General features: G+C 36.8%; 1 protein-coding gene across 2 annotated transcripts in view; it reads left to right on the forward strand.

Moving 5' to 3' along the window:
• The window catches only part of AGO2 (argonaute RISC catalytic component 2), a 152,168-nt gene extending 132,581 nt beyond the window's left edge, over positions 1-19,587 (forward strand). For both annotated transcript variants that reach the window (XM_007488388.3, XM_007488389.3), the window contains exons 17-19: positions 907-1,008; positions 4,002-4,201; positions 5,864-19,587. In XM_007488388.3, coding sequence (XP_007488450.1) covers positions 907-1,008; positions 4,002-4,201; positions 5,864-5,972 — 411 coding nt within the window. In that variant the 3' untranslated portion in view covers positions 5,973-19,587. The remainder of the gene's footprint in view (positions 1-906; positions 1,009-4,001; positions 4,202-5,863) is intronic.
• The last annotated feature ends 7,368 nt before the right edge of the window (positions 19,588-26,955 follow it).

A 26,955-nucleotide genomic window follows, 5' to 3' on the forward strand; every position in this document is an offset into this window, starting at 1 on the left:
GAAGAATGATATGTTTCACACATTAAAAAAAAAAGAATGAGACATTGATTTTTATATAGCTAATGTGAAAATTTGTTTCTCTTAGATGAGCATATTTATTATAATTTATTACATATTTATAGGAATCATATTATTATATTATATTTTATGTTTTTTTTAAATGGTAACAAAAAAAAGGAATGCTTGTTGACTAACCAAAAGAAAATGATCTGGGCCCAGCTGATTATCTTTGCACATTCAGTATGAATTCTATGCAGTGATGGACTAGTTCATGCAGCTGTCTATCCAATTACATATTATAGCCTATACAATAGAAATTTTTCATCTTCTTGGTTTTTTCTATATGTATTGCTAGGCCAAACTTCTGAGAGGTTGAGAATATCATTGAGGAGCTTGTGAAGATGGATTTCAGAGTATAAACTGTTAAATACAAAAGGCTAGCAGCCTTCTACTCCTGGGCTTTTTAAAGAAATCCTGAAAAATAGTTATAGGCTCTGGATATCACTATAATTTTTAATACATTTTAGTATACGGATCATAATCAATCTGTCCTGCTTTTGTTTGAAAGTCTTTAAGAGTAAACTATTTATGGGAATCTACATGGCTTAATGGATTGAAATTGAACCAGACCTAGAGATGGGACCTGTGTTCAAATTTGGCCTCGGATACTTCCTAGTTAGTGGCAAGTCACTTAACCCCAATTGACTAGCCCTTACCACTCTTTTTCCTTGGAACCAATACTTAGTATTGATTCTAAGCCTGAAGGTGAGTTTTTAAAAATAAAAAAGTAAATCATTTGATATTAGAAGACTTTGTAATTTAGTATATCTCAAAATATTTTTTTAAATGTATGAATAAACCTTCTGTCCATTTGCATTACCTAATATTACTTCTCTTTTATTATAGGTTGGGAAGAGTGGAAATATTCCAGCAGGGACAACAGTTGACACCAAAATTACCCACCCATCAGAATTTGACTTTTACCTGTGCAGCCATGCTGGTATTCAGGTAGAGCCATGCATTTCTGACTTTTCGAGTGATGTATACTACAGTGTTTAACAGTGAGCACTTCTGTATGGCAGCTCTGGCTTAATTGTTCAATTCCATGACCAAATTATTGTTGAATACCAATACCGTAGGAGACATGGTTCTAGCTGTCAGATAACTAATTGAGATGTTCTTTGGACAGACAGGGAGTGTTGAGAGACTAGTTCTTACTCATTATAAATATGAATAATAGACTATCTTCTTTTAAAAAATGCAATGTAAACTTTGTCATTCGAACTCTAGGAAGTCATGTAGCTATTATTTCTGAAATACTAAAAGTCCCAGCCCATGTTAATTACTTGCCCTGTAGAGCACCTGAGAGGCATGATGAAATGGACAGGATACCACAAGTCTCAGCTCTGCCATTTATTAGTATTGTGAACTTTGGTAAGAAATTTCCCCTCTCCATGCCTCAGTTTGCTCATCTGTAATGTAAGAGTAAACCTTACTAATTACTATGTAATTATTAATTAATTATTGCAACAGATTTTACTGATTACTATAAAATCATTCATAGAATAGAAATATTTATATTTCTGTGGATGCAGGATGCTATTGTATTCTTAGGAAATGTAACAGATTCATCTTTGTGGCTTATATACAGCTTGAACCCTTCCCCTTGTCTCGTCAAAAAGTCTTGTCAGACTTGAAGTCTTTTATTTGGTAATTCCACCATGAAACTTAAAGGAAATTTCCTGTTGAAAAAGTCATTTTATTTAACCAATATTTATTCTGCAATTAGTGCCTTGTACTAGCCAACATGATGGAAACAAAGAAAAACAGGGCACCATCCATAGCCTTCAGTATTCCTTTTACAATCTAGTTGAGAAGGCAAGATGTATTAAATTAAAAATAAACAGTAAGGACAAGAATTGCTGAAGGGCAGGAACAATGTAGACAAATTCTGCATTCCCAGTTATATAATCATGAAGGAATTCTGAAGAAGAGAAGATTTCAAGAGGAACACCTAACTATGTTTAAAAAAACAAAGCAAAACAAGGGGTTGTTACATTAAAAAAGAATTAGGCTTCTCTGTTGCCTTCTAGAGTAGTCATACTATGGACAGATAGATGGCAAGATGGGCAAGGATGAAGAGCCCACCTTCCAAATAATTTATATTTCAGCTCAGCCAAAGAGAGTGTTTTCCCAACAGTGATGTTGGCTGCCTCAAAACTGAGTAATGGCTAGATGACCATTTGTCACATAGGTCTGGTTAGAATGAATTGATGATTCCTAGAAAGGCAGTAGATCATAATATCTTCTCTCTCTCTCTCTCTCTCTCTCTCTCTCTCTCTCTCTCTCACTCACACTCACACTCACACACTTTTTGAGGTCAGGGAGAGTTTCATTTTTGACTTTGTATCACCAGCACCTGAGATGGTGCCTTTTGACTAGTTTACACTTAATAAATGTTATTGAATTTTTTCTTTCCAATAAGGTAGGAGGCAAGATCATTTTTTGATAATGAAGTTGATATAAATGAATTAAAGAGAAGGCATGGAATTACTACTGTGGAAAAGGTGATGAAGTGAAGGAATAATATAAGGATTATCAGACAACAATGATGTCCCAATTAAAATGAAATAGCAGATTTGATAAGGAACCAGTTGGCACATTTTCATTACTTTTTCCAGCAGTGCTATGATATAGTGCTGCAAGGGATGGACAGAGTAGAGACAGTAGATTAAGACAAGGGAAGTTGGGTGGTGGGGTGTTTACCAACCTAAGAATGGCAAAAGGATGAGGGATTTAAGAATAACAGATACTAAAGAATTGATCTTGTTAAGATAGTGGAAAGAAAAAGTGAGACCAGAAAAGGAGTAGTGAATAGTTCCTGATAGGGGTTCTTAACCTTTTATGTGCCATGGACCCCTTCTCAGGATAATAATCTTAAAATGCCTAAAATAAAATACATAGTATTACAAAAAGTATTATAAAAGTAACCAATTATGTTAACATTTCTGTTACTTTAAACATCATAAAAATAAGTTGATGGACCCCAAGTTAAGAACTCCTGGTTTAGGGAGCAGCTAGAAGGATTAAAAGCAAAGCCTAGAAATGGAAGGTCTTGGATTCAAATGTGACCCAAATGTGACTTGTGATTCAAATGTTGCTTAGCCCCCACTGCTCAGCCCTTTTCACTCTTTTGACTTGGAATCAAAAATAATATTAATTCTAAGACAGATGGCAAGGGATTTTTTTTTTGTTTGTTTTTTAAAGAACAAATCCTGGTTTAATAGAGTAATTTCTGGAGGGAATAAATTTCACAGTAAAATCATAGAATCTCTATAGGATTTGGGAGGCAGGGATAAATAGATTATAGATATAGAGACACAAAGACAGATAATAAATAAATGGATGGATTAGTTAGAGAATGATAAAGAAAGGAATTTCAGAATTCTACATCACAGTTACAATCCAGTTATGGTTGGTGGTGAAATCAAAGGGCGTGTTCACTTGTATGAGTGAGTGGGTGATATAGAATTTGGTTTGATGCTCTCAAGGAGTTTGTAGAGCGAGGTTGTGTGTATCCTGAGAATTGAAACAATGAACTCAGAATCAGAGTAGATTGTTGAAGGTGATAAATCAACTTTTATATAGGAGTCCCCATGCATGAAGCTGGAATTGGGCAAGAGAGGAAAACTTAACCAGGTACTGAATTGTTTGATGATAAAGGAAGGAAAAATGATCTAGATTCCAAAGGATGACTGCCTCAAGAATCTAAACCAAGTCATGTAGACCGGTTGATATAGATCGTACAAACTGGATGGTTGCTAAGTAAAGTGGCAAAAGAATGGTTTGGAAATGTCAGTGAAGGAGGAAACAGTATGTCTATTCCTCTTCCCAGTCCAGTATATAATAACAGTAAGATAATTGTTCCTTACCTAGACAATTGCTTTTTGCTTTGTTTTCTAAGAAGAATTTGACTTGACAACCCTATTTTTAATTTTTAGGGAACAAGCAGGCCTTCCCATTATCATGTCCTTTGGGATGACAATCGTTTTTCTTCAGATGAACTACAGATTTTGACTTATCAACTGTGTCATACCTATGTGCGTTGTACACGCTCTGTCTCTATCCCTGCACCAGCCTACTATGCGCACCTGGTGGCCTTCAGGGCCAGGTATCATCTGGTGGATAAAGAACACGATAGGTAAGTAGAATTCCCCTCCCCATTCAGTCAGAAATACTCCAGGACTGTAAGTTTTTTGCCTCTCAGTCAGAACCTATTGCTGAGTTATAAAGGGAAATGAGAATCAAAATTCACTTTTCTCAATGATCACTTCGAAGTGACATCAATTTAAAACTGTGAATTGGCAGCTCCTTTTAGGAATGGCTATTCACTGCCTCCTAACTTGTGTATGTCTACAAAATTAGGAGTGCTAATCCAACTAATTTAATTTTTAAATATCCTGAAAATCTTATTAAAAGAAGTGATTCAACCCATTATCTGGATTATTTCCTTGATTCCTACACATTTTTTTCACATCAACTATCAGAAGGATATGGCCTAATAGAATAGTTATAGTTTTCATTATTCCTTTTCTACATCTATATTTTCCCAATTACACGTAATAACCATTTTAACATACATTTTCCAAAATTATAAAATCCAATTGTCTTCCTTCCCCTCTTCAGTATTCCTTTTGAGAAATTAATATTGACGTACAGTGGGAAGAGCTCTGACCCATGATTCAAAGAGTCCCAAGTTCACATCCCAGCTCTGCTATCAATAGTGGCCTTGGGCAAATCATTTTCTTACCTAGTTCCACATGTATAAATGTGAAGTGGTTGGACTGGATGATCTTTGAGTTCTGATTTATGAGTCTGCTCAGAGTAACCTTTTAAAACTAGCTTCATTTCCCAAACTTACTAAATTCAGTTCAAGTCTTGATGTTACATATGTCATACTTTTAAGTATTCTTTAAGCTTTCATTTTGGTTAGGCTTTCTGAATTTGAGACCTTTAGACCTGTGCTCATTTTCATGGGTATCAGAGAAAGGGAGAGAGTATCCAGCTATGGATTTTTTAAAAATAACCTTTATCTTCCATCTTTGAATCAATACTTAGGATTGGCTGCAAAGCAGAAGAAGAGCAAGAGTTAGACAGTGGGGGTTAAGGTCATGCAACCAGGGAGTGTCTGAGTCCAGATTTAACTGAGGACCTCTGGTCTATAGGCCTGGTTGCCCCTTTGCTATTGTTATTGCTTCTTTGTTTAATTTTCATCTGAGGCAAAGGTGAGTATCAAAACTCACTGAAGCAGATTAAAATGTAATTGGAAAATGATTGATAAAATAAATAAAACTAAAATGCAACCATAGATAATGTTTAGTTTGTGGTTTTCTAAGTCAGTGTGCCAGCCAGCAGGGATCTTTTTCTAGTTTGAGTTGGACACCCTTAGAGTAACTTTTCTTAGATCTTCTGGTCTTGGGCCAGAGAATTCAGTGTCATTTATAAATATATAACTTCAGAGCAGAAAGCAAGTCATCTAGCCTAACCCTGCCCCAGTTTACAGATAGGGATACCTGAAGCTTAGCAAGGTGAGCTGATTTAATCCATGGTCACAAATTTGATTTGTGGCAAAGGGAAGAATAGACCCTACGACTTCTGATTCTCAGACCAGGGCCCTCCCTATTAATAAATACATTTTTTCCCCTCAATTCTCTTGTACCTCTCAACCTTTCACTCCGATACAGTTTCTCCATGCCATCTCGATGTCACTTGTTATTTAGTTTCTTTCTTTTTTTTTTTACAGCATGGAAAATTCCTTTTCAAATGAGATTGATTGATTGTTCATCTGTTTCCTCCTCTTTAGTGCCGAAGGAAGCCACACATCTGGTCAGAGTAATGGCAGAGACCACCAAGCACTTGCGAAAGCAGTACAGGTTCATCAGGACACGCTGCGTACCATGTACTTTGCTTGACATGTTTTAGTGTTTAGCGATTTAGTACAGAGTTGGATTCACATGAGACCAGCTACACTCAGACCAACTGTTGCCCAGCCCTCCCATGACAGCCAGCAAGGAGCAGGATGCATCTAGGTTCTTTTCCATGTGCAAGAAAGAAAACCGTCCCTGAATTAAGACTTGGATTTTGAGCTGCAGACCTGTAAAACTCCCATAACCTGGCCCCCTACCCTTCGCCCCACCCTACCCCTGCCACTGTTGGAAATGTGGTTTGCCAAAATCTATAGGCTGCTTTTCAGAATACAGACCCAAGTTTCCTAAAATTAATTCAAGAGCTATTATCTCAGGGCTTTAAAAACAAACAAACAAAAAAAACCACACACAAACAGACTATTTTATCTGTCATTCAATTTACTTGTGAACAATCTAATGCACCACAAAATTGATGGAATTCAAAAGCTGTGACTTTTCCTTAAAGAGTACAAAGGAACAAAAACAAAACACTATTCTGGTTTTAAAGCCTTGGCTATTCTGTATGCATCCACTAGTTTTATTTTCAAAGGCAAACTAGTTTGCTCCCATTGTAACTTATAACCAACTTTCTACTAAGCAAATGGCAGATTTATTTTCTGAGCTTTGTTCTCCAATGCCTCCTTTTCTCCTGCGTTATTGATGTTTTTATTAGATTAAAATATGAAACTCTTGCCGGAAATAGGACATGTTGAAAACTTTTAAAGAGGTCCGAACAATTGGCAGATAAGTGCCATTTTAATAAAATTTTTTAGGAAAAGAAAAAAGAAAAAAAGTACCGAAAACTAGTCATAAGATTTGTCCTCTAGGACTGTGATACTTACTTTCCAAAGTCTCTAAAGAATACGGGTCTGTGGTGATAAATACAGTACAATCCTTTTTCACTGTTAAGTCTTTAATGTAAAAAAAAAAAAGATTATATATGGTTAGCAGTATTAATGTGATAGGTTAGGCGCTGTTATTTTATTTGCCAAGGGGTGCTCCTCATATTTTCTGTTTAACATATCAAGAGCATTTTGGATTCTAGAGATGAAAAAACCACATCATGCAGATACTAATGTTTAAGTACAGGAATATGCAATTGACTTTAATGTGACAGAGATCAGAGAGGCATATAATTAGTGTGGATAGTTTAACCTGCAGTTCCAGAAATAACAAGTGTGCCCACAACATAGCAAGAGGTCTTGTTTCCATGAGCAGTTCTGATGGGCACATGCCCTCCCTTCTCCATGGGTTTAAGCACAAAATGGAGTTTATTCTTTTGATTATTGGGAAGCAGAAAGATGTTGATGTTCAGGAAAGCAGTTTGGTTTTCTGGTTTTGTTTTGGAAGTGTCATGGAATCTATGCAGTCAAATATCTAGGAAATTGTTGACGTTTACTTATGGAGAAAGATTAATCTCTCTGTTATGCATTAAGTCAATAGTGAGAGAGATTTGGCCATTCTCTTAAGAGAAGCATTAAAATTGATAAGTACAAGGCATGTATATTTCTGTCAGGATTTGCACACTGGGGTCACTTACATTTATTACATGTATAAACCCTTGCACTAATAGCGATATACCATGGACAATTTTGAGGGGATACAACAAGAATACTGTTTCGTGCTGGTTTGATTTGATTTTTTTTTTCTGTGCGATATTTTAAAGCAATTGATCATGTTAAATGTGTAGACGTAGGAGAAAAGTAACCTTTGCTTCTTCACCCATTAAGCTTTCTCATTTTATTCTATCATTGAACCACATTTACCTCCAGCCAAGATGGCAGGCAACCAGATTATTTGGAGTTATGGACTGGACTGTGGTGTAGGCTCCTAAGTTCTCTATATTTGTTATTTTACTGGCTATGAGTTTGGGGGATTTAACCACACTTCAAGTTATACTGAACACCTTGCCCATGTTATTTTGGCTGAAATAACAAATGGAGAGTGTCATTTATCTATCTGTGTATGTATACGTGTGTGTTTGTGTGTAGTATGTGTGTGCTTATCTTCCTAATGGCATTAGTCTTATCTTGCTGTTTTAAGTCATTTGCTGTATCATTTTCATTTTATAAAAAAAAAAAAATTTGTTCCAGAAGATTCTACAGGAAACGTTGCCATTCTCCTTCCCTTTTTAATGGTGTGTGGCACTTTACCAATTTTCAGAGGGGTAAAAATTCACTCTTGGCTCAAGTTTTAACTTGAGTTAGAGCCTAAGAGATAATCCTTTTTCATACCAAACTGGTGGGAACCAAAATCAAATTAGTCCCACCCTTTTCTGAAAGCACCTGTGGGCTCTATTGAGTTAATTAGGTTTAGGAAGAAACCTGCTTTTCGCACTGATTGGAACCACAAGGGAATATTGAGAGAAATGGACAACAGAAAAAAGGGGGATGGGGGATGCCTTTCTAAGCTAGAAGTACATTTATAATTGCCAATCAAGCACAGACTCATAGAGACTTCTTCTAGGATGTTCTTGTCAGTATTTCAATGGGAAGAATATTTTCTTAAAAGTGGGCCTAAAGGACTTTGAGAATTACTCTATAGGTCTGTGCTATAACTGCTTTTGTAAGACTTTTTAATATACAAAGCATTAATAGACCAAAATATCTCCAGTATGTTTGTAATCCTTTGGTTTTACAAAATTAGAATGGCTCTAACTAGAACAGTCTCTCAGGTAATAGTTTGTTTTGTAAAGTTCACCAGTTAGGGGTTTTTTGAGGGGAAGGGAGGGAATATAAAATTTTTAAAATAATTCATTTCTCCTATAAACCACAAAGAAAAAAAATGTCAAAACTAATAATGAATTTCATGGCTGTATATAGAATTTTTGGAGATGAAATTCAAAGTTAAGACCCTATTCACATGGTGGCCAAAAGGTATTCCTTTCCAAACACTTATTTCTGATTGTTTTTGTACACAACATGCCCCCAAGACATTGTGAACAGGTGAACTGTGCTGTACCCAAAGTGGTGTTGCTGGTGAGCACACCCATCCATCAGTTTCCTTAAAGTGAATATTCCCCTGTTCCCATCTTTTGTGATTCTTTTTCATTTGGCAGGGGCTTCTGATACTGTCTGCTTTTTTTTTTTCCCCCTGCCAGTCTCAAAAAGTTGTACCTCACTTTAGGTAAACTGGCTATGTGAACAGTGGAAAAAATTCCCAGTCTCTATATCTATATCTATATATATATGTCTATATATATATGTAAAAGATAAAATTTATCTGATTGCTTTAAAAGGGTTTCACAAGAGAGTTCTTTTTACTGTTCACAATAAGATTCCTTTTAAGCGTTTGAAATGTTTTGGTTTACATTCTTATTTACACACATTAATGATGGTGATACCTCACACTTATATAGTGCATTACAGTTTACAGAAGTGCTTTCACATCCATCTCATTTGATCCTCACAGCAGCCTAGTGAGGTAGATAAGGACAGGTATTATTATACCCATATTGCATATGAAGAAACTTTTATCTATAAATAGCTGTGTGAAATGACTTGCCCAAGATCAGTAGAGCCAAACTCTTTTAAGTCCAGGTCTCCTGACACTAGCGCTCTTTGCAGGAAGGTTTTGTTTCCTTATACTGCCTACCACTCATAGTTAATGATCTGTAAACCAAGACTTAAAGTTGACTTGGGAAGCCTATTTAAAAGAGCCAATTGGGGCTGGGGATGAGGGGATGAATTCTTTTGTCATACAAAAATATTATCCCTTATTTGACTTTGATAAGTCTGGGTTTCCCTAGTCCAGATTTTATAAAGCTGAACTAACTTTTGGCATTTTTCAGGATTATGAGTTACTTTCTATCTGAAGGCATATTTTGGCATGTAAACTTGTGACTCCTAGAACCCGGTGTCTCCATTTTTCCATTAAAAATCACATTGCCTTTACATACTTTTCCCAAATTCACTTTTGAGGGGGGGAAATCAAATCTCCCTTGGAAAGCATCTTTGCACCCAGTCAGAACCACAAGGGCACTCGGAGGTGAAACTTTATATCATAGCCTCATTGTGCACTTTGGTAACATGGCTTAAAATCATGGCTATCTGGTCCCAACTCTGGCCAGTAGTAATTACTAATATTTACCCAAGCTTTTTGAGTATTCAGAACAAGAGACCTGTTAAATTTTTGTCCCTGGTTTGTTTTGTTTTTAAGGGAAAAAAGGTATTTTTAATTAAATGCAAAAATTATAATTTATTTCAATATAATGCCCCATTTTGATTTGGCCTAAGCCTCTATTCCATTTTTTAGCACCTAAGTTATTATAATATAAATTTTTATCCAAACTTTATAGTTTAGCATGGATTCTTTTAACTTTTGATATAATGAAAGGAAACACCATAAGTGTAATTTTGCTAGAACAGAGCACTAAACATTGCTATTTTTCTTACCTACTTGGAATTGTGATTTTTCATTAATCTCTAATGATTTAAATTTCCCTTCTGAAATATTTGGATGTGCTTGATCTAAGTCATGCTAAATGTCAACCAGCCTTTTTCCAGTAGAGACAGTCTTTCCTTTAAATGTTCTTTAAGCATTTGTCATAAAATGAAAGGAAGGAACCTGGATCAATTTCTCATTTGACAGATGAGGAAACAGCCTCAAAGAGGGAAAATAACATGACCCAAAATACACTGTGAGTATGGCAGAACCAGAATATGGACCCAGGTCTCCTGATTTTATTTTAGTTCCTTGCTTTTACTATTACATCAATGAGGCTCAATTAGAGGGTGTCTGGTGCTAAGTACCACATATCTTAGTTGATTATTCACATCATAGGATTAGAACTGGAAGGGAACATGAAGATCATTTAGTTCAAGTCTCTTTCCTTCTCTTTCCTGAGCAATTGTGACTGTTCCATGGTCACCCAAGTAGCAGTCAAAATTCAAACCTAGGTCTTATCTCAGAATCCAGTATTTCCCTCCTCTCCCCGACAATATTATGCTATAATGACTAGGATCTTGACACTTCTCTTCATAGTTTCAGATCTCTTTGATGGTAGCAGTGAATTTTTTTTTGAATGGGCATTTCCCTGTGTCTAGCATAATTCACTTAGTGAATGTATGTGGAAAAGTTTGGTTACTGACTTAATACAGAGGGCCATTCTGGTGGCCTAGACAAGCCATAAGTAATTTTTATGTGATCTCTTCTGAACTTATATCTTTCTCCCACAAGACAAGGAATGTACATCAAATAGAAAATTTTTCTCTCTTCAGGCTACTCCCTTTCAAAATACAATTTACATTTATATTTAGGTCCTTCCCAAAGCAAACTGCCCCCTAGTAATTTCACTGGCTGTTTAGGCTGGCATAACTTTTTTTTTTTTCAATTTAAACAGTACACTTCTGACTTTTATATTGTAGGTATTTCTCCATGTGCCCCCAAATGTCTGTTTTATAAGCAAACCTTCAACTCAAAATAATTGCACTGATTTTTTGGGGAACTTCGTTTTTACTTGTGTCAGATCTTTTGTCATCTGCTGTAGCTGTTTGGAAAAGACTGTATATAATGTTATGATTATGAGAAATAGAAATACTATCATTGATGTACTTTGTTTTTGTGATACTGCCACATTTACAGTATTAAGATGTTAGAACCGTATGGGTTAAAAATTCCTTTATTTTCTTCCATTTGTGTCTGGTGACATTTCATGAAGGATGGATTAGCTTGTTTCTCTAGGAGGTTGTTATTCAATCTTCATTTCTAATACATTTTCTTCATAAGTTTTTAAAGAAGATTATAAAGATTTTAAACTTTTTTTTTCCTTTTATGCTTCCTTCAGTACTATCTGTGGCTCCAAAGCTTATTTTCTTCAAGCACTTGGTCAAATTTCATAGGAAGGCAACGTTCACAAAAAAAAACTGGGCAGCTCTCTTTTACCTATTTTGAGTCAGGCATAATCAAAAGCTATTCTATTCAAATTGCTTTTTATTTAACCTATAGGTGCTAGAGATCTCAGAATTACAGTATTGCTCATATATGGCATTTGATTTGATAGCTACGTAAATATTTATTGTAGGTCTAAGGGGTTAACCGATAAGTTTGTAATTATGTTGAGATGTCTCAGAAACCTGAGTGGTTTTTGACTCTTAAATTTTTTGTTTCTTTTGCTTTTTTTTTTGCATATATTGGTGTGATGTGGACTCCGTTATGTTCCATATAGTCCTGCGCCTTTTGGATATGTTTTTGCCATTTAATTGTCAAAAGTGAATGTATTGGTTTGGCCAAATCACTACAGTTGGTGGTTTCCAAATATCGCTTAGAAGGCAAATGCAGATAAAGGCTACCTCTGAATTCTTAGATTCATATTTTTTGCTCTTCAAAAATATAGCTCTCAACACTGAAAATAGCCAAATTATTGCCTAAATAAACTGAATTGTGATCGTTCAGTCCTGACTTGCAAACTCATGTGCCATACTGTGACCCTTCAGTAAGCACTCATCATCTCTCCAGCTGCCTCAGAAAGCAGGAACGAATTGTGTTGAAGCCTTTTCTGTCCAAGCTTTTCTCCCAGAAATCAGAGCAGCTGCCCTTGCAAGGCTGACACATTTGTTTGGATTCAGGCTTCCATGTGGCAATATTGTGAAACAGCCAGCACTCTCCTGATTAGGGTTCATTTTCCTGTTTCAAACACAAAAGCACTTTTTCTCCATTCCACACTTGTGAGTGGGTCAACAATTGTTCCCACTCTCAGCCCGCCCTCACCAGCTTCCCCCTACCCAATACATATGCCCTCAAGTCAGACATTTTTAAAAAAATTAATAACATTTGTTTAAAAAAAAAGATAGACATTGATATTGCATGATAGAAGTTTGAAGTTACCTTATTTACTATTCAGATCAAACCTAATAGGAATTTCAGCTATAAAAATCTCTTTATTTTCCTGCCTAGAGTCAGGCATCTTTATTTAAAAGGAATGGGATTGGGGGCAGTAGGGAGAGATGGTGAGTAGTCAATATAGGGAAAGGCCTTCAGGGCCTTGGCTCAAATCTTGAAATAATGTGCGTGTACCCTAAAGGTGCTTTGAACGCTCAGAAGCAAAACTCTAGAAAATCTGTGCTAGTACGATATATTCTTTTGTTTACAATAAATCTAAATAGGCTTCCCCTAGATTAACTGCTTTATTGTCAGAAACGTTCTCATTTACCTGTACATAGAATTTTAACTCAGTATTTTTAATAAGATTACCTTCTTATAATCAGCTAAGAATAAAGTGGGATTTCATAATTTTTCTCCTAATTTTGTGGACTTAAGAATGGTCATTTAAATGTATGAACAGAGCAGTCCGTTCATAAAGAAGTTTGGATGGATAGTATGGCTCTGATCTGATGAAGGATGATGAACAGAGAAATCTTTGTTTAGAAGCTCTTAATTCTCTGTTGACATTTTGAAAGAGACTCCAGGGAAGTCCCAAGTATATTATTAGCTTACTTTTTTAAAACAAACTCTTTTTCACACTTTTATTGCTCATTTTGGCCACACATGCACACATCATGATCCTGAGATGTGGCATCTTTTGTATGTGCATCACATGTTTCTCTTGCCTGTCCTAGAACATGGTGATGGCACTATAATATATATTTTATGTAGACTATCATGTAAAGAATTTAGACTTTTTTTTTTTAACATGGACCCCAGGGTACTTCTCTTCAAGGCCCTTTTGAGTGGTCCTTATTAACATTTGCTCCCTTGTCTCTGTGGCTTAGAAGGCCAGAGAGGACTAGATGATGTTTCAAGAAGACAAAATGCTTTTCTTTCTTTTATAAATGTGGATTTTTTTTTCCCCAAATTCAGATGTCAGCTTGTTGCAAAGGTCTGCCTTTGGAAAGGCCACTTATCAGGAACTCTGAAATTGGCCTTTCTCATTTTTGTTTTTGTAGGGGTTTGACATATTAGAGTATCCATTCAATTCAATATGTACAAGGCACCTACTCAGTTAAGCATTTTACCAAGCACTTATTATGTGCCAAGCCCTTTGCACAAGGCCTTGTGCCCAGCACTGGGAATGATAATTATTTGTCCAGGATGAAGAGTAAAGAATGCTGATTTCATTTATTTGGCTATCAGTGTAACTGCACCTTAGGAGAGAATGAGGATAAATTGTAGGGGCATGAAGGGGTGAGGAGGAAAAGGAAAGTTATTACTTTGAATATTGTGTTCAGCTAAGTCAGAATTGTTTCTTCAGTGGGGTGGACAGTGAGCACCTCCTCCTAAGGCCTTAGGTGAGTACCACTATCATTTCTCCTCCATTGTGTTCTAAGACCTAATGTAAACAAAGTAGGATTCAAGCCTTGGCTTTCCGTCACCGTGCCTTTCAAACCTGGGCCCGGGATGTCCTTGCCCCCCCCAAAATAGTTTTTGGAGGGATGCAAGAAGTGTTGCATGGAGTAGGAAACTCTCGATAGATAGGATGGGAAAGCGCCAGTGTCCCAAGTGGTCAGCTCATGTTTGAACGGACTTGCCTCCTAGCTTGGTAAAAACACAGTCCTACAGAGGCTCCAGCTCTGTGAATTTGGGATAATGCTAGCTGTTTCACAATTGGAATTTCCAAGTACCTGTTTCTTTCAGTCCTTTTGCCAAAACCCAGGTTCAGTGGGTTTCCAGGATATTTATGACCCATCTTTTAACCAGGTATTGACCAAGAATCATCAGTGATTCCATCTCCAGGACAACTCAAGGTTGTTTTCGTTTTCATACCTAGATGAGTCATGGAAGAAGCAAATGAAATGATCTTAATTTTATGCAGAAAGGCAGGTACATTACTCTGAGTGCTGAACTTGGAGTCAGTGAGTCTGGAGTTAAAATTCTGCCTCTGACACTTATTATGCACCCAAATGACTCTTGGGCAAGTTTCTTAAACTCTGTGTATGTGCTTCAGGCAACTCCCTAGGACTTATATAGGAAACTATTGGTGGAGGTAGTTCCCTTTGTTGTGGACTTCAAAAATCCTATAGATATTCTTGTTTATATATATATATATATGTATATGTGTGTGTGTATACACTAATGAACACACTCCTTTGTGTCTTTGTAAAATGCTTTTGAAGACCTCAGCTGTAAGGTGCTATTTAAGTATGTACTAAATATTATAATTCTTTACTGTTTGGGGTTTAACTCAATTATTGTTTATCTTGCTAATGGTGAATGTTTTTTAAATTACTTATTTACTTTAAGTGTGGCAGTGATAACTGAGGAGTTCCAAAAGAGCTCCATTTTTTCACATCTGAAATCTGAATTGTGTTTAAATTTTTAAATTCAAGTATTAGCTAGTTCTTGGCTCTGGAGCTAATTAAAATTCAAAATTGACCAATTTCAATCTGGCTTAGTTCATTTAAGGGAATAAAGTGTTTAGTTTGCTTATAAAAAGGACTAATGATGTTCATTCTTTTCTATCTCTTGCCCCTCCTTTCTACCTGAACCCCTCAACCCCAAAGGCCTTTTGGCTCTTAAATCATTTGTTAATTAATTTAGTGACCCTTCTTTCAAAGCAGAATGTACAAGTACGACCAAAAGCTTACAGGGCAGCTGACTAACTATATACATGGCTCTCTTCATGGCAAGAGTTAGTATGTGTATATACGAGATTTGAGTCCTGGGACTGATAGGGAATTTTAATATAGCTGAGGAAAGTATAAAGGGATAGTGTTTTATAATTAAAGTGGAAAATGGGTTTTTATGAAAAGCTATTATTTAAGTTTACAGTTAAGAGAATAATTATGTTTCTGTGCAACAAAGTGGTTAATTACTCATGCAAAAAAAAAAAGAATGTAGTATTTTAAAATCCAGATGTTTCTTACCTCTAGTACACTTCAGGTTACTTAACTGACATGTACTGAGGGGATTTAACCCTTAGTTTTAACAGGTTTTCTAGTTTTATTTTATTTTTATAAAATAATCTAAAAAGAACCAAAAATTAGACACTTTCATATGTGGCTCTAATACCCCACACCCCCACGTCCCCACCTCATCACCACCAGGAAACATTTTAGACAACATTTTGAATCAAAATGTTTTCTTACCATTTAAGGTTTACTATTTTCTAAAGAATTGAGCAGCTAAAAGGCCTCATTTCAAGTGGTACTAAATATATATGGATTAGTTTCTACCTGTTCCGTAGATCTATATGAAGATGTCTTGTGCTTGCAATATAGAGACCATACAGTGCTGTTTTGTAAAACTGACAGTTCTTCTATAAATTGCTTTATTTATATGCATTTGCTTTCGTGTATACTTTTCATTTACTACATGGATTGTAAAAGTTAAGTGTAGCATATTACAGTACACGTTGAATAGAACCGAGACTTCATGTAGTTGAATACATTGTATGTATCCGAAACATGTTAAATGCTTGCATGATGCTTATGTGGTGACCCCACTTTAAATTAAGCCTTAATATGATGTTAGGTTTGTAAGCTTCAGAGTATGCAAAAATACAAGAATGAGGGAATTTGCCCGTTCAAACCAAGTCGCTACAGACAAATTCAGAGAGGCTTCTCACCCGAGATATAAAGGGAAACGTGTAAGCCTAGAGCTATCTCTCTATCAATACTGTGACTGACCTAGCTAGCCACTGGCTATTGTCGTCCTCGGATCTGTGTAAAATGGGCCATTGGGCTTTTTTCTCGGACAGTCCAATAGAATGTCATGTTCTGAAAATTCTTGGAATTTCTTTCAGGGTTTTTCTTTTTCTTCCTTTGGGTCTCATTTTGCTTTTGTCTTTCCATCGAGAGCTTTATGCCTGTAGTTCTGATTTAGCGTAGAAACCCCTTTTGCAAACTGCTCAAGTTCTAAGCTTTCTTCAGATAGTGCCATCTGTCCTCACTTCTGCGTACAATTTTACACTGAATTTTTTTTTTCTTAATGAAACATTTTCAACTTGAGGTAAACAAAGTGGAGGGGACCCAGCTTTCTTTCCAATGTGGATCTACCTCAGTTAAACAGTTGGGTGCTATTTAAGAAGTGTGGCAATGAGATTGGAAAAAGTGACCAAACAGTAAGGTATGACTGTACATATACATCTTGACAGTTCTCTGGAAGCCAGACTTTCTGTTTAATAACTATCTCATGTTTGAGTTCTCTATTCTTTGTGCCTTTTGGTTTGAGTCCCAATGCATTTTTCAAAATCAACATAAGACATAAACTTTATTGCCAGTGAGGGAAAACAAGCCAAACTGGCTGCAACATTTAGCTATTTTTCCCCTCTCTAAACCGTAGACTTTTTATACAAAGAAAAAAATCAAGAAGCAAAATTCACATTTCTCCAACATTAAAATCCCCAACTCTTCTATGCATATGTTTAAAGCAAACTTTTGATTTTCGGTTGTATTGGAGAAGTTTTTTTAGTCAGATCATCTGATACAGATATAAATGTCAACCTCTTAACTCTGGTAGACCTTAGAAGAGCCCTTATTTAAGGAGTAATATGTTGCCTGATTGAAATTTTTTTTCCTCCTTTCCCTGCCCTCTGGAAGCTCTAATAGTGATGGAAGAAAAAGAAAGGATTTTAGAGCTGGGGTGGATGTCAAAGATCATTTTGTTCCACCCTCTCATTTTACAAATGAGGAAACTGAGGCCCAAGGAAGTTAGAATGACTTGTCCCTAGGTTACACAGATGACAGTTGGTGGACCTGAGATTTGAACTCAGTTTCCCAATTTCCAATCCAGGGCTTTTTGCCTGGAGAGGCAGGGTTGGGATGGGGGGGGGCTGATAAAAAGTTGGGGAAACTGGCTCTAGGTAACAGGCGACACCAAGAGTTGGTGTGTGTATATGTACATATGTAAGGAAAGGTGAGAATCAAACATAAGGAAGAATAAACTTTCCACATTTTTATATTCAACAATCTACAACTCTCCTTTTTTTCTATAATGTATATCTTTTTTACTTAATTCTTTTGGGGAAAACTTTTAAGTTGTAATATACAAGCTATCAAGCCTTTTACTAATTCGACTTTATACCAGTAACAAATCCAGAGTAGGAAACTTTCCTGTAGCAGTTCGTTTTACAATTTTTAAAAGGTCTACATCAGAGTTGTAAGAGAACCGACATTCCTTAGTGGCAGAACTTCACTTGGTTCTGTAAGGCTTTTTGCTGCAGAGACTCAGTGGGTCAATTCCTCTGTTAGTGTTTTTATAAAGAAAAAAAAAAACTCCATCAGGTCTATACTTAAGCTATATTTTATAAAGAGTAAATCATCCTTTAATATGCTGCGTGTAAATGTTCAGCATTATTGCACTTTCTCAGTAATAATGTATGCCCTACAATTGGCTCCTAGACAAGGACTTTAAAATTAACTTGTTTTGTGTGTTTGTGCGCGTGTATGTTGTATGTGTGTATGTGGGTGTGCGCGCGTTTTTTAACATAACAGTAGTGCTTTGGGGCAGATGATAAAATTTATAGGTACCTCAAGAAATTAAGAGCCTGAATATGCTGCATTTTTTCTTTCACTTTTACATGTAGCAATGTGTTTCGCCTTCATTACCTTGTTTAGTCTATGAATTGCTAACTGTGTTGCTTTTAGGATCCCCAGAGGATGTTGCAAGGCTTTTTAAAAGTTCATCTTGCAGGATGTAGTATCCTTTCCAGTTTATTCAAATGCAGTCGCTGGTTCAAAGATGTCACCCTGCATTTTGTAGTGTAGAAAACAAAAAGATGTTTGACACAAACAGACTTGGGCAAAAGGATACTACATTTGTAAACAGACAATAATGTTCCTAATCCTTTCTGCTCATGCTGCTTTCTTGATTCTTTTCTCAATATCATCAAGAGGTTGGTAGCTGGTTTCTAAATTCAAAAATTAGAACACAACTATTTTGAGATACACAAACATTCACACACACGCACAAACATACATGCATCATATAGTTCAAAGTTTCAAAAGAGCCCTTGCAAAATTTCTATTTGAGCAAGTAGCCCCAAAGGTCAATGCTGCCATTAGATTGCCTCATCAGCCTAGTTAATCTAAAGACCTAGTTTCCTTTGTGGTCCTCCTTCAACCGTGTTCCATTAAATTCAACCAACATTTATTAAGTGTCTATCATGTGCAAAGCATTGTGCTAGTAGATGCTGGGGATACAGAGACAAAAAAAAAACAAACAACAAAACCCCCCAGTTTCTGCCCTGAAGGAGCTTACATTTTACTTCTCTGCTTCTAGTAGTCCCCTGCCTCCAAAGTCCTCACCTCAAGAAAAAAGTGAATCCAAAATAAGTAGAGATGGGGAAATTGTCTGGGTTGAGAAAAGAGAAACTGGTGAAGAAAGCTATAAGGCTGTGAAATTGAGCATCTATTGTCATGTTTAAGCTTTGATGGGTCCTTTCAAGCTTGTTTTTCGCTTCCTAGGTTAAATAGTTTGCACTACTTTTGCAATAAATTCATGGAAAAACTAACAGTTAACTTTGTTTTGTTTCTTACTGTGTGTGTGTATATAAACTAATCCTAAAGAGTTAGCATAGTGTTTTTTCCACCTCCGTACATAATTCTTAATATTCGCAGAATGCTGTAAATCTGATAAAAAAAATATGATGTGAATGATATTTTATAAAGTTATTTTGTATGGTGTCAATTTTGTTTTGCCTCATAGTACGTCAGCAAAAAAATAAAACTCCTCATATTTACGACTATTTGTTCGAAAGATCCTGAATTATTCACATTCACTTGAGTTCTTTCACATAGGCGGACATTGAGAAATATAAAGAATTATGTTAAGCCAGAAGCATAAATTTCCTGGACTAACGACTCTAATATTTAAGAATATACCCAAAAAGGGGAGCAGCTGGGTGGCTCAGTGGATTGAGAACCAGGCCTAGAGATGGGAGTTTCAAGGTTCAAATTTGACCTCATACACTTCCTAGCTGTGTGACCCCTGGGCAAGTCACTTAACCCCCATTGCCTAGCCCTTACTCTTTTGCCTTGGAACATAGTATTGATTCTAAGATGGAAGATAAGGGTTTAAAATAAAATGTTTATTATTTTATTATTATTAATTATATGTAAATTAATTATTATTTTTATAGAGAATGAATAAAAAAAAGGACCATAGTATGTTTGGCATTATGGATATAAATTGACATGAGAACAGAAAACAAGTTTTATGCCCAAAGAGTTCCTTTAATAATAGGGGAAAAGGACATAAAAGATTTCAGCTGAAAATCATTTGGAAAGGTCAAGTGATCCTTAGGATGCAACAATAAAAGTGAATAGTAATGTATCTATAAAGTATTTCTTTTCCGCTAACAAATCGAGTTGTTGACTAATGTTGAACCATTAGATAATACCAAGGACTTTGACGGTGAGAACTGTCTTTCCTGGATCTTCAGAAATAATTGCTAAGTTACAAATCCACAGGGGTCAATTCCCTGGAAGATGGCTGTGGGGGCTAGGCTGGAAGCAGGAACTGCTGCCATTCCCTGAGCTCTGGGTGTGACCACGTAGCCTAATTTCCATTAAAAGTGAGGAAAAAAGTATGGGATCTGTTTTAGGTCCCAGCTCTGAATTTAACTAGATGTTTCACTTTGGGCAAATTATATCACCTTTGAGTCTGTTACCTCAATTAGAAAATGAGATGGTTAGATTAGATAATTTCTTCCTTTCAAGTTCTGACATTCCATGAACTCAGATCTCACCCAAGACTCTACTATTTTGCCTCATCTCTCCATTTCCTTGCACTCAAATGATCTTCCACTGCTAACTTTGCCCAGGTAATTTATTTTTTTTTTAAATATATTTTATTTGATCATTTCCAAGCATTATTCGTTAAAGACATAGATAATTTTCTTTTCCTCCCCCCCACCCCCCATAGCCGACGCGTAAGTCCACTTGCCCAGGTAATTTATTAATAACATCAACAATAACAATAAATACGTGCTCTGTGCCCAGCACTGGATAAGTGCCATCTTATTCATTTCTAGCCTTTGGACACATGGAAATAATAAGACGCAACAAATCCACAAAAACTATCATCCCAAAAGGAAAAAGAATAACTCAAAATATTTCCTACTGATTATGGGTCTATATTGTTATGTTTATTAATGTAGGATGTCATCAATGAAGATGATGGGGGGCGGGGGGGGGTGCAGCTGGGTAGCTCTGTGGATTGAGAGCCAGGCCTAGAGATGGGAGGTCCTAAGTTCAAATCTGACCTCAGACACTTCCCAGCTGTGTGACCCTGGACAAGTCACTTAACCCCCATTGCCTAGCCCTTACCACTCTTCTGCCTTGGAACCAATATGCAGTATTGACTCCAAGATGGAAGGTAATGGTTTAAAAAAAAATGATAGGTGATCATCTTGATAGTTAAATTTAATATACTATACAATTTCACATCAACTGGTAATTTTCAGTGAGGAATGAGGAAACCACAAAGAAACAGATGCTTTCCAAAAGCTTATTAATTGGTAAGATGACACAAAGAAAAACAAAGTCTGGAGCTTTCAAGCAGCACTACGGGGTGTTAGAGGAAGTAATCACTGAAACTTAACAAAAGGTAAAAGTTTGAGGATTTAAAAAAAATCACTGAGGGAGAAAGGTCTAGACAACAGTTCCCATGAAAAAGTCTCGGGTATTGCTGACTGAAAACTGATTAAATCACTGGTATGAAAAATGTGAGGGTCAAAGGAATAAAAAATCTTTTAAATGCTTTTTTACCAACAGAGTGTCCTTGGACCAGTCACTCAACCTCTTGTTTTTCCCTAGTTAAAAGCAGATAATAAATAGCATCTACCAACCAGGGTTATGAGGATCACATAAGATATCCATAAAATGTTATGTACAGTGCTCAGCCCACTATAGAAATGCTAGTATTGCTTCCTATGTGCCAAGTTCCTTGCCAGGTACTAATGATACAAAGAGAAAAAGTATGGTAGTCTGCTGTCAAGAAGCTCACCTTCTAAATAAGGGAGAGGACCTATAGAAGTTCTGCTGGAGGGCAAAGAGAAGCCTTGGAAGGCACTGATCACTCCTTGATACACTCTAGGTTTTCAAGGCACCATCCTCTTGAAACTCCTACCTACTACCGCATGCGCCCCCTCTGCCTCCTTTGCTGGATCACACCCTCTCACCATAGGTGCTCCTTGTAGTTCTGGCCTCAACCATCTTCTCTTCTTCCTCTATATGACTTGGTTTGGTAATCTCAAAGCTCCCATGGAGTTCACTCCCATTGCCCCTACTTCCCACCTTCTCTTTTACTTTGGAGAATGCCTTTCTCCCAGTCCTTAGGCTCCCAAATGAGGAGTCAGCCTGTATTCCTCATTCTCTCTCACCCTCCAGATCTAGTCTATTGCCAAAACAATTTCACCTTGGCAACATCTCTCCAATATCCCCCCACCCCACCTTCTCTCTTCTGCCATTTCCACCACTCTGGTAGACTCTCATCCTCTCCCTCCTGGATTATTGCCATAGCCTGCTGGTGGTGGGTCTGTCTGCCTCAATCCATCCTCCTTTCAGCCACTAAAGTGGCTGCCAAAGCACAGATCAACCTTATCATGCCCCCTTCTCAATTAACTCCAATGTTTTATTGATAAGTATTAAATTTTGTAATTTTGTAAATTAAATTTTTATTTAGTGTTCATTTATTTTTATTTAAAATAAAAATATTATTCATTAATGTTTTTAATTTTAATAAAATATTTTAAAAATTAAATTGATAATAAATCCATTTATCAAAATGAAAATGCTCCACTTGTCATTCAAAGTCCTGCCTAACCTTCCCACCTTCCAGTTGTGCAGTTGGAAAATTTGCCACACCTGAGCTATATTTCTCCCCTGTTTAAATATTAAAAAAATGAGAGAAAAAACTCCAAGCAAAACAAAGTTGTGGGTCTCAGCCAAATTTATCTTCTAAGCCTCCTTACGTAAAAAAATTAAAAGGATGCTGGAATTTAGCTCAGGTGTGGCAAATTTTCCACCTGCACATAGTCCACTCTTTGATCCCCTGAGACTGGCTTCTTGACTGTTTCATAAACAAGACACTCCATCTCTCAGGCATTTTCTTTCTCCCAAGCCCAGAAGCTCTCTCTCCCTCTGTCCCAATGCTGACCTCCTTGGCTTCTTCTAAATCCCAGCTAAAATCCCTTCTTTACTGGAACCTCTCAATGTCAATGTCTTCTGTGTATTACTGATCTCCTAATTATCTTGTATATTCCTTGCTTTGTGTATATTTGTTTGTGTGTTGTCTCCCCCATTAGAATGTAAGCCTCTTGAAGGCAGGGACTCTCTTTTGCCTTTTTTTGTATCCAAAGTGCTTAGCACAGTGCCTGACTCACAGCAGGTGCTTAACAAATGCTTATTAATTTGTTGCAGCATTGGGGCAAATGACATAGTCCAGGGGTCCAATGGCAGGTCAGGTGGCAATACCTATGGGTCCAGAGGACATCAAGCCTAATATGAAGAATCATAGGTTTACTTCTGGATGTTTAGAGAGCCTATCGTCCAGGTGTGTTTTTACACTAACAATACCTACAACAAAGTATGGCATAGTCTTCTTGTGCTCTGATTTCATAAGACCATATTTGGAATGCTTTACCAGTTTTAAGCAGGAAATTGCTAAAATGAAGAATGTCAGAGAAAGCCAACCAGAAAGGATGGAGAGGGGGCCCTTCTGTCCCAGCCCAACTGCTCTTCATGTCCCCTTGATTCCATTTTCTCCAGCAAAATGTCCCCAGAATCATCTCCTCTTCTCCTTTGCTTTTTCCATTAGTTTTTTCTGTTTACTACAAACACATTCATGTTTCCTCCATTGTTAAGCCTTGTTCAGCATCTAATGGCTGAAAGAATTCTCTATTATAACATACCTGACAAGTAGTTATCCAGCCTTGACTTGAAAACTTCCCATGAGAAGCCATAATCTTTTGGTGTAATCTATTCCATTTTTGGATAGTCTAATTATCAACAAGTTTTTCTTGATATTTTACTTCTGCAGCTGCCTGGTACTGCTCCTGGTTCTTCCTTCTGAAGCCAAAGAGAACAAATCTAATCTCTCTTCTACCTGATGTGAATCTTAAAAACTGCTCAGACTCTACCTTGGAACATTTGGTTAAGCTATTCCCCATTTAAACAATGGAGGTACTTGATCAGGAATGTATTGGGAATTTAACATTACTCCACCCATACTTAGGCATACTTTAGGGGAAGATAAAGTTGTAAAACTCCTTACTGAACAATGAAAAAGTCCCTAACTCATACTTATAGTGAGGCCAAAACCTTAAGCAAGGTGGTCTATTTTTAGATCTAATACAAAAGGGTGCTAAGAACCTATAAAGGTTAAATTAATCACTAAGCGACTTACAAAGGGTAAGCTTAGCAAGAGGTGTGAAGTTTTAGTCTACTCAGAGAAGGTGATAACAAAGGAGGTCAGGAGCTCAGAGCTGGGGCCTCTGAACTTAGTTGAGTTTGGAAGCTGAATTGGAGGGTCTCTCTGAACACTGGAGTTTTGCTTGGAAGACCTTATAGTGAGTGATTAAAGACTTAGTTTTCTCTCTTAAAGAGAAAGACCTAGGCCATTTGGCCTAGGCCTTAGCCTTTTCCTACTATTTCCTCTTACTCAGTCTCTCTCCCTTCCCTTAATTCCATCATTTGTATTAATTAAACTCTCCATAAAACCCAGCTGACTTGGGTATTTTTCATATTTGGGAATTTTTCCCATGGCGACCACTTATTTTTGATAAAAATCAAGACACTAAAATTATCTTTACAGTTTTGGCAATTCACAGTCTTGAAACCATATTTTCACGGTCACACTGAGAGCTGGTCAAATGTCTGAAAACTGTTATTTTCCACCTTCTCCCCTCCTCCTGTTTCCTTCTCCAAGCTAAATATTCCCAGTTATTTCAACATGTTTGTGTGGCCTAGCCTCAAATCCTTTCATGATCCTGGTTGCCTTCTGGATAGTCTCCATCCTTTTAATATTGGGAATTAAACAGTGCTCAAGATGGTGTCTAACCAAGGCGGTATCAAAGGAACTATCGCCTTAATTCTGGAAGCTATGTCTCAAAGTTGCCTAAGATGGCATTGGGTTCTTTTGGCTACCGCTTCATGCTGCTGACTCATTGGGTTTGCAATTCACTAAAATTCCCATATTTTTTCTAAACTACCTAAGTATGCCTCTCATCCTATATTTGAAAAGATGATTACAGCCAGGATTCTCTACTTTTGAAACAGAAACCAAGGTAAATGAATTGTAAGAATTAAAATTAAAGAGACTGCTGTAGAGTAATAATTTTATTAAATTAAAAGTAGTAGAAAGAAAAAAGTAGGTACTTAGCTGGCTCATCTGTGGCCACCATTTTGGGACTCCTTGCTACACTCACCACTGAGTTCAGTCAGTATCATCAATACACGCTCCAAGACCCCACTTCCTCCTCACCTCACCTTTATAAAGTCTTCTCTGCCCACTAACTCTCACCTGTCACATCTCAGGAGCCAACCATAGTTTTCTAATTTGCCTGGGCCGCCTTGGGAATTTTGCTCTGCTGTCTTAAGATATTCTTGGCTGCCTTGCTCCATTTTTCTGGCTGTTGTTCTGCCCTTATGACTAAATTTATCCAATGATTTTCCTCACATAGTTTTTGCTTTTGGCCCAAGTTCAAACTGATGCCAGGTACCCGTAGTCAAAAAGGGGAAAAGGATAAATTCCCTTTTCACAAAGTGGAAGTGACAATGTAGCTTTCAATTGGATTCCCCCATCGCTAGAGGTATTTAAACATGGTGGGATATTTTGAAAGATTTATTTATAATCACTTTTCGGCCTTTTGGCTAAGATCAAGTGAAAGATTATTTATAAAAGAAAATTTAATCTAGCTCTGAGTTCTAGCATCATACTAAGCTCCTTTAAAGGACAAGTAAAGGATGTAACAAAGGTAGAAACAAAGGCATTGTTCATTAACTGGATATTTGTAGAGGCTTAGTGCAAAGCCTGGGGGCTGTACAAAAAAAAACAATCAACATTTTTACTCTAGGAAGTTATGATGGAAATTAAATACTATAGATATAGTCATCTGTAGTAAAAAAATATGCTGAAAGTTGCATAATTCTGTAGAGAAAGCCTGGGTGTACTTCTCAATTGTGTGTCCATTGTGAAAGAAGACCTGAAGGGATTTGTTTTCAGTATACAAACTTAAGACCTTCCATAACCTCTGCCCAGAGAGGGAAATAATCTTAATTTTTTAAATTACTAAATTGTTTTTCCTCTTTCCTTCCTGAAAAATGAAAAACAAAACCTTTATTTCAACGACGCATAGACAAGAAAAATACATTTCTACAATGGCCACGTCCAAAAAACATGTTTCATTTGAACGCTGAGTGTATCACCATTGTCAGGAGGAAAACCATTGCATAGTTCATCTGTAATTGTTCTCTTGAGCTGTAAGAAGGAAAATTATAAGACTGGCTGTACACTAATAATTTTATTAATCAAAAGTAAAAGGGGGAAAAGATGGAAAAAATAAGGGAGATATAAAGGATATTTACCCTATTGCTCCACTAAGCTTGCTATTCTGTGGTGGCCATTAGGGCCCCCTAGCCATGCTCACTGGGAAATCCAGTCAGCAACAAGTTTGGAAGAGAAGAGCCCAAAATCCACTTTTATCTCAGTTTATCAAACCTTTTCGCCACCCATTAACTCTCATGCATCAGATCTCCAGAACCAATCTGTCTCAGGATCTCTCTACTCTACTGCTGCCCTTTTCCAGCTGCCATTCTATTCTCATGACTCAATTTACCCAATGATTCCCTTCACACAACAGAGTTCAGGCTCACTGCAGTTAGTCAACAAGAGTTGATGATACTTGTGTGTGTAGGGGGAGGGGGCAGTGAAAATCTTTGCACAGAACATTGAGTTGATCAGCATTCTTGGAAAATGTTTTTTTAATGTCACTTGGAACTAGGATTTGAAGTTTCCCCCAAACAACCTGTTGGAAATTATCCGGCTATTTCTTGATTATACATTTAGGGTTCTCTAGCAAGTGAGCCTACTGAATGACAATAGCCCAGGCTTG

This window comes from Monodelphis domestica, chromosome 3 (assembly GCF_027887165.1).
Source record: "Monodelphis domestica isolate mMonDom1 chromosome 3, mMonDom1.pri, whole genome shotgun sequence".
Classification (NCBI taxonomy): Eukaryota; Metazoa; Chordata; class Mammalia; order Didelphimorphia; family Didelphidae; genus Monodelphis; species Monodelphis domestica.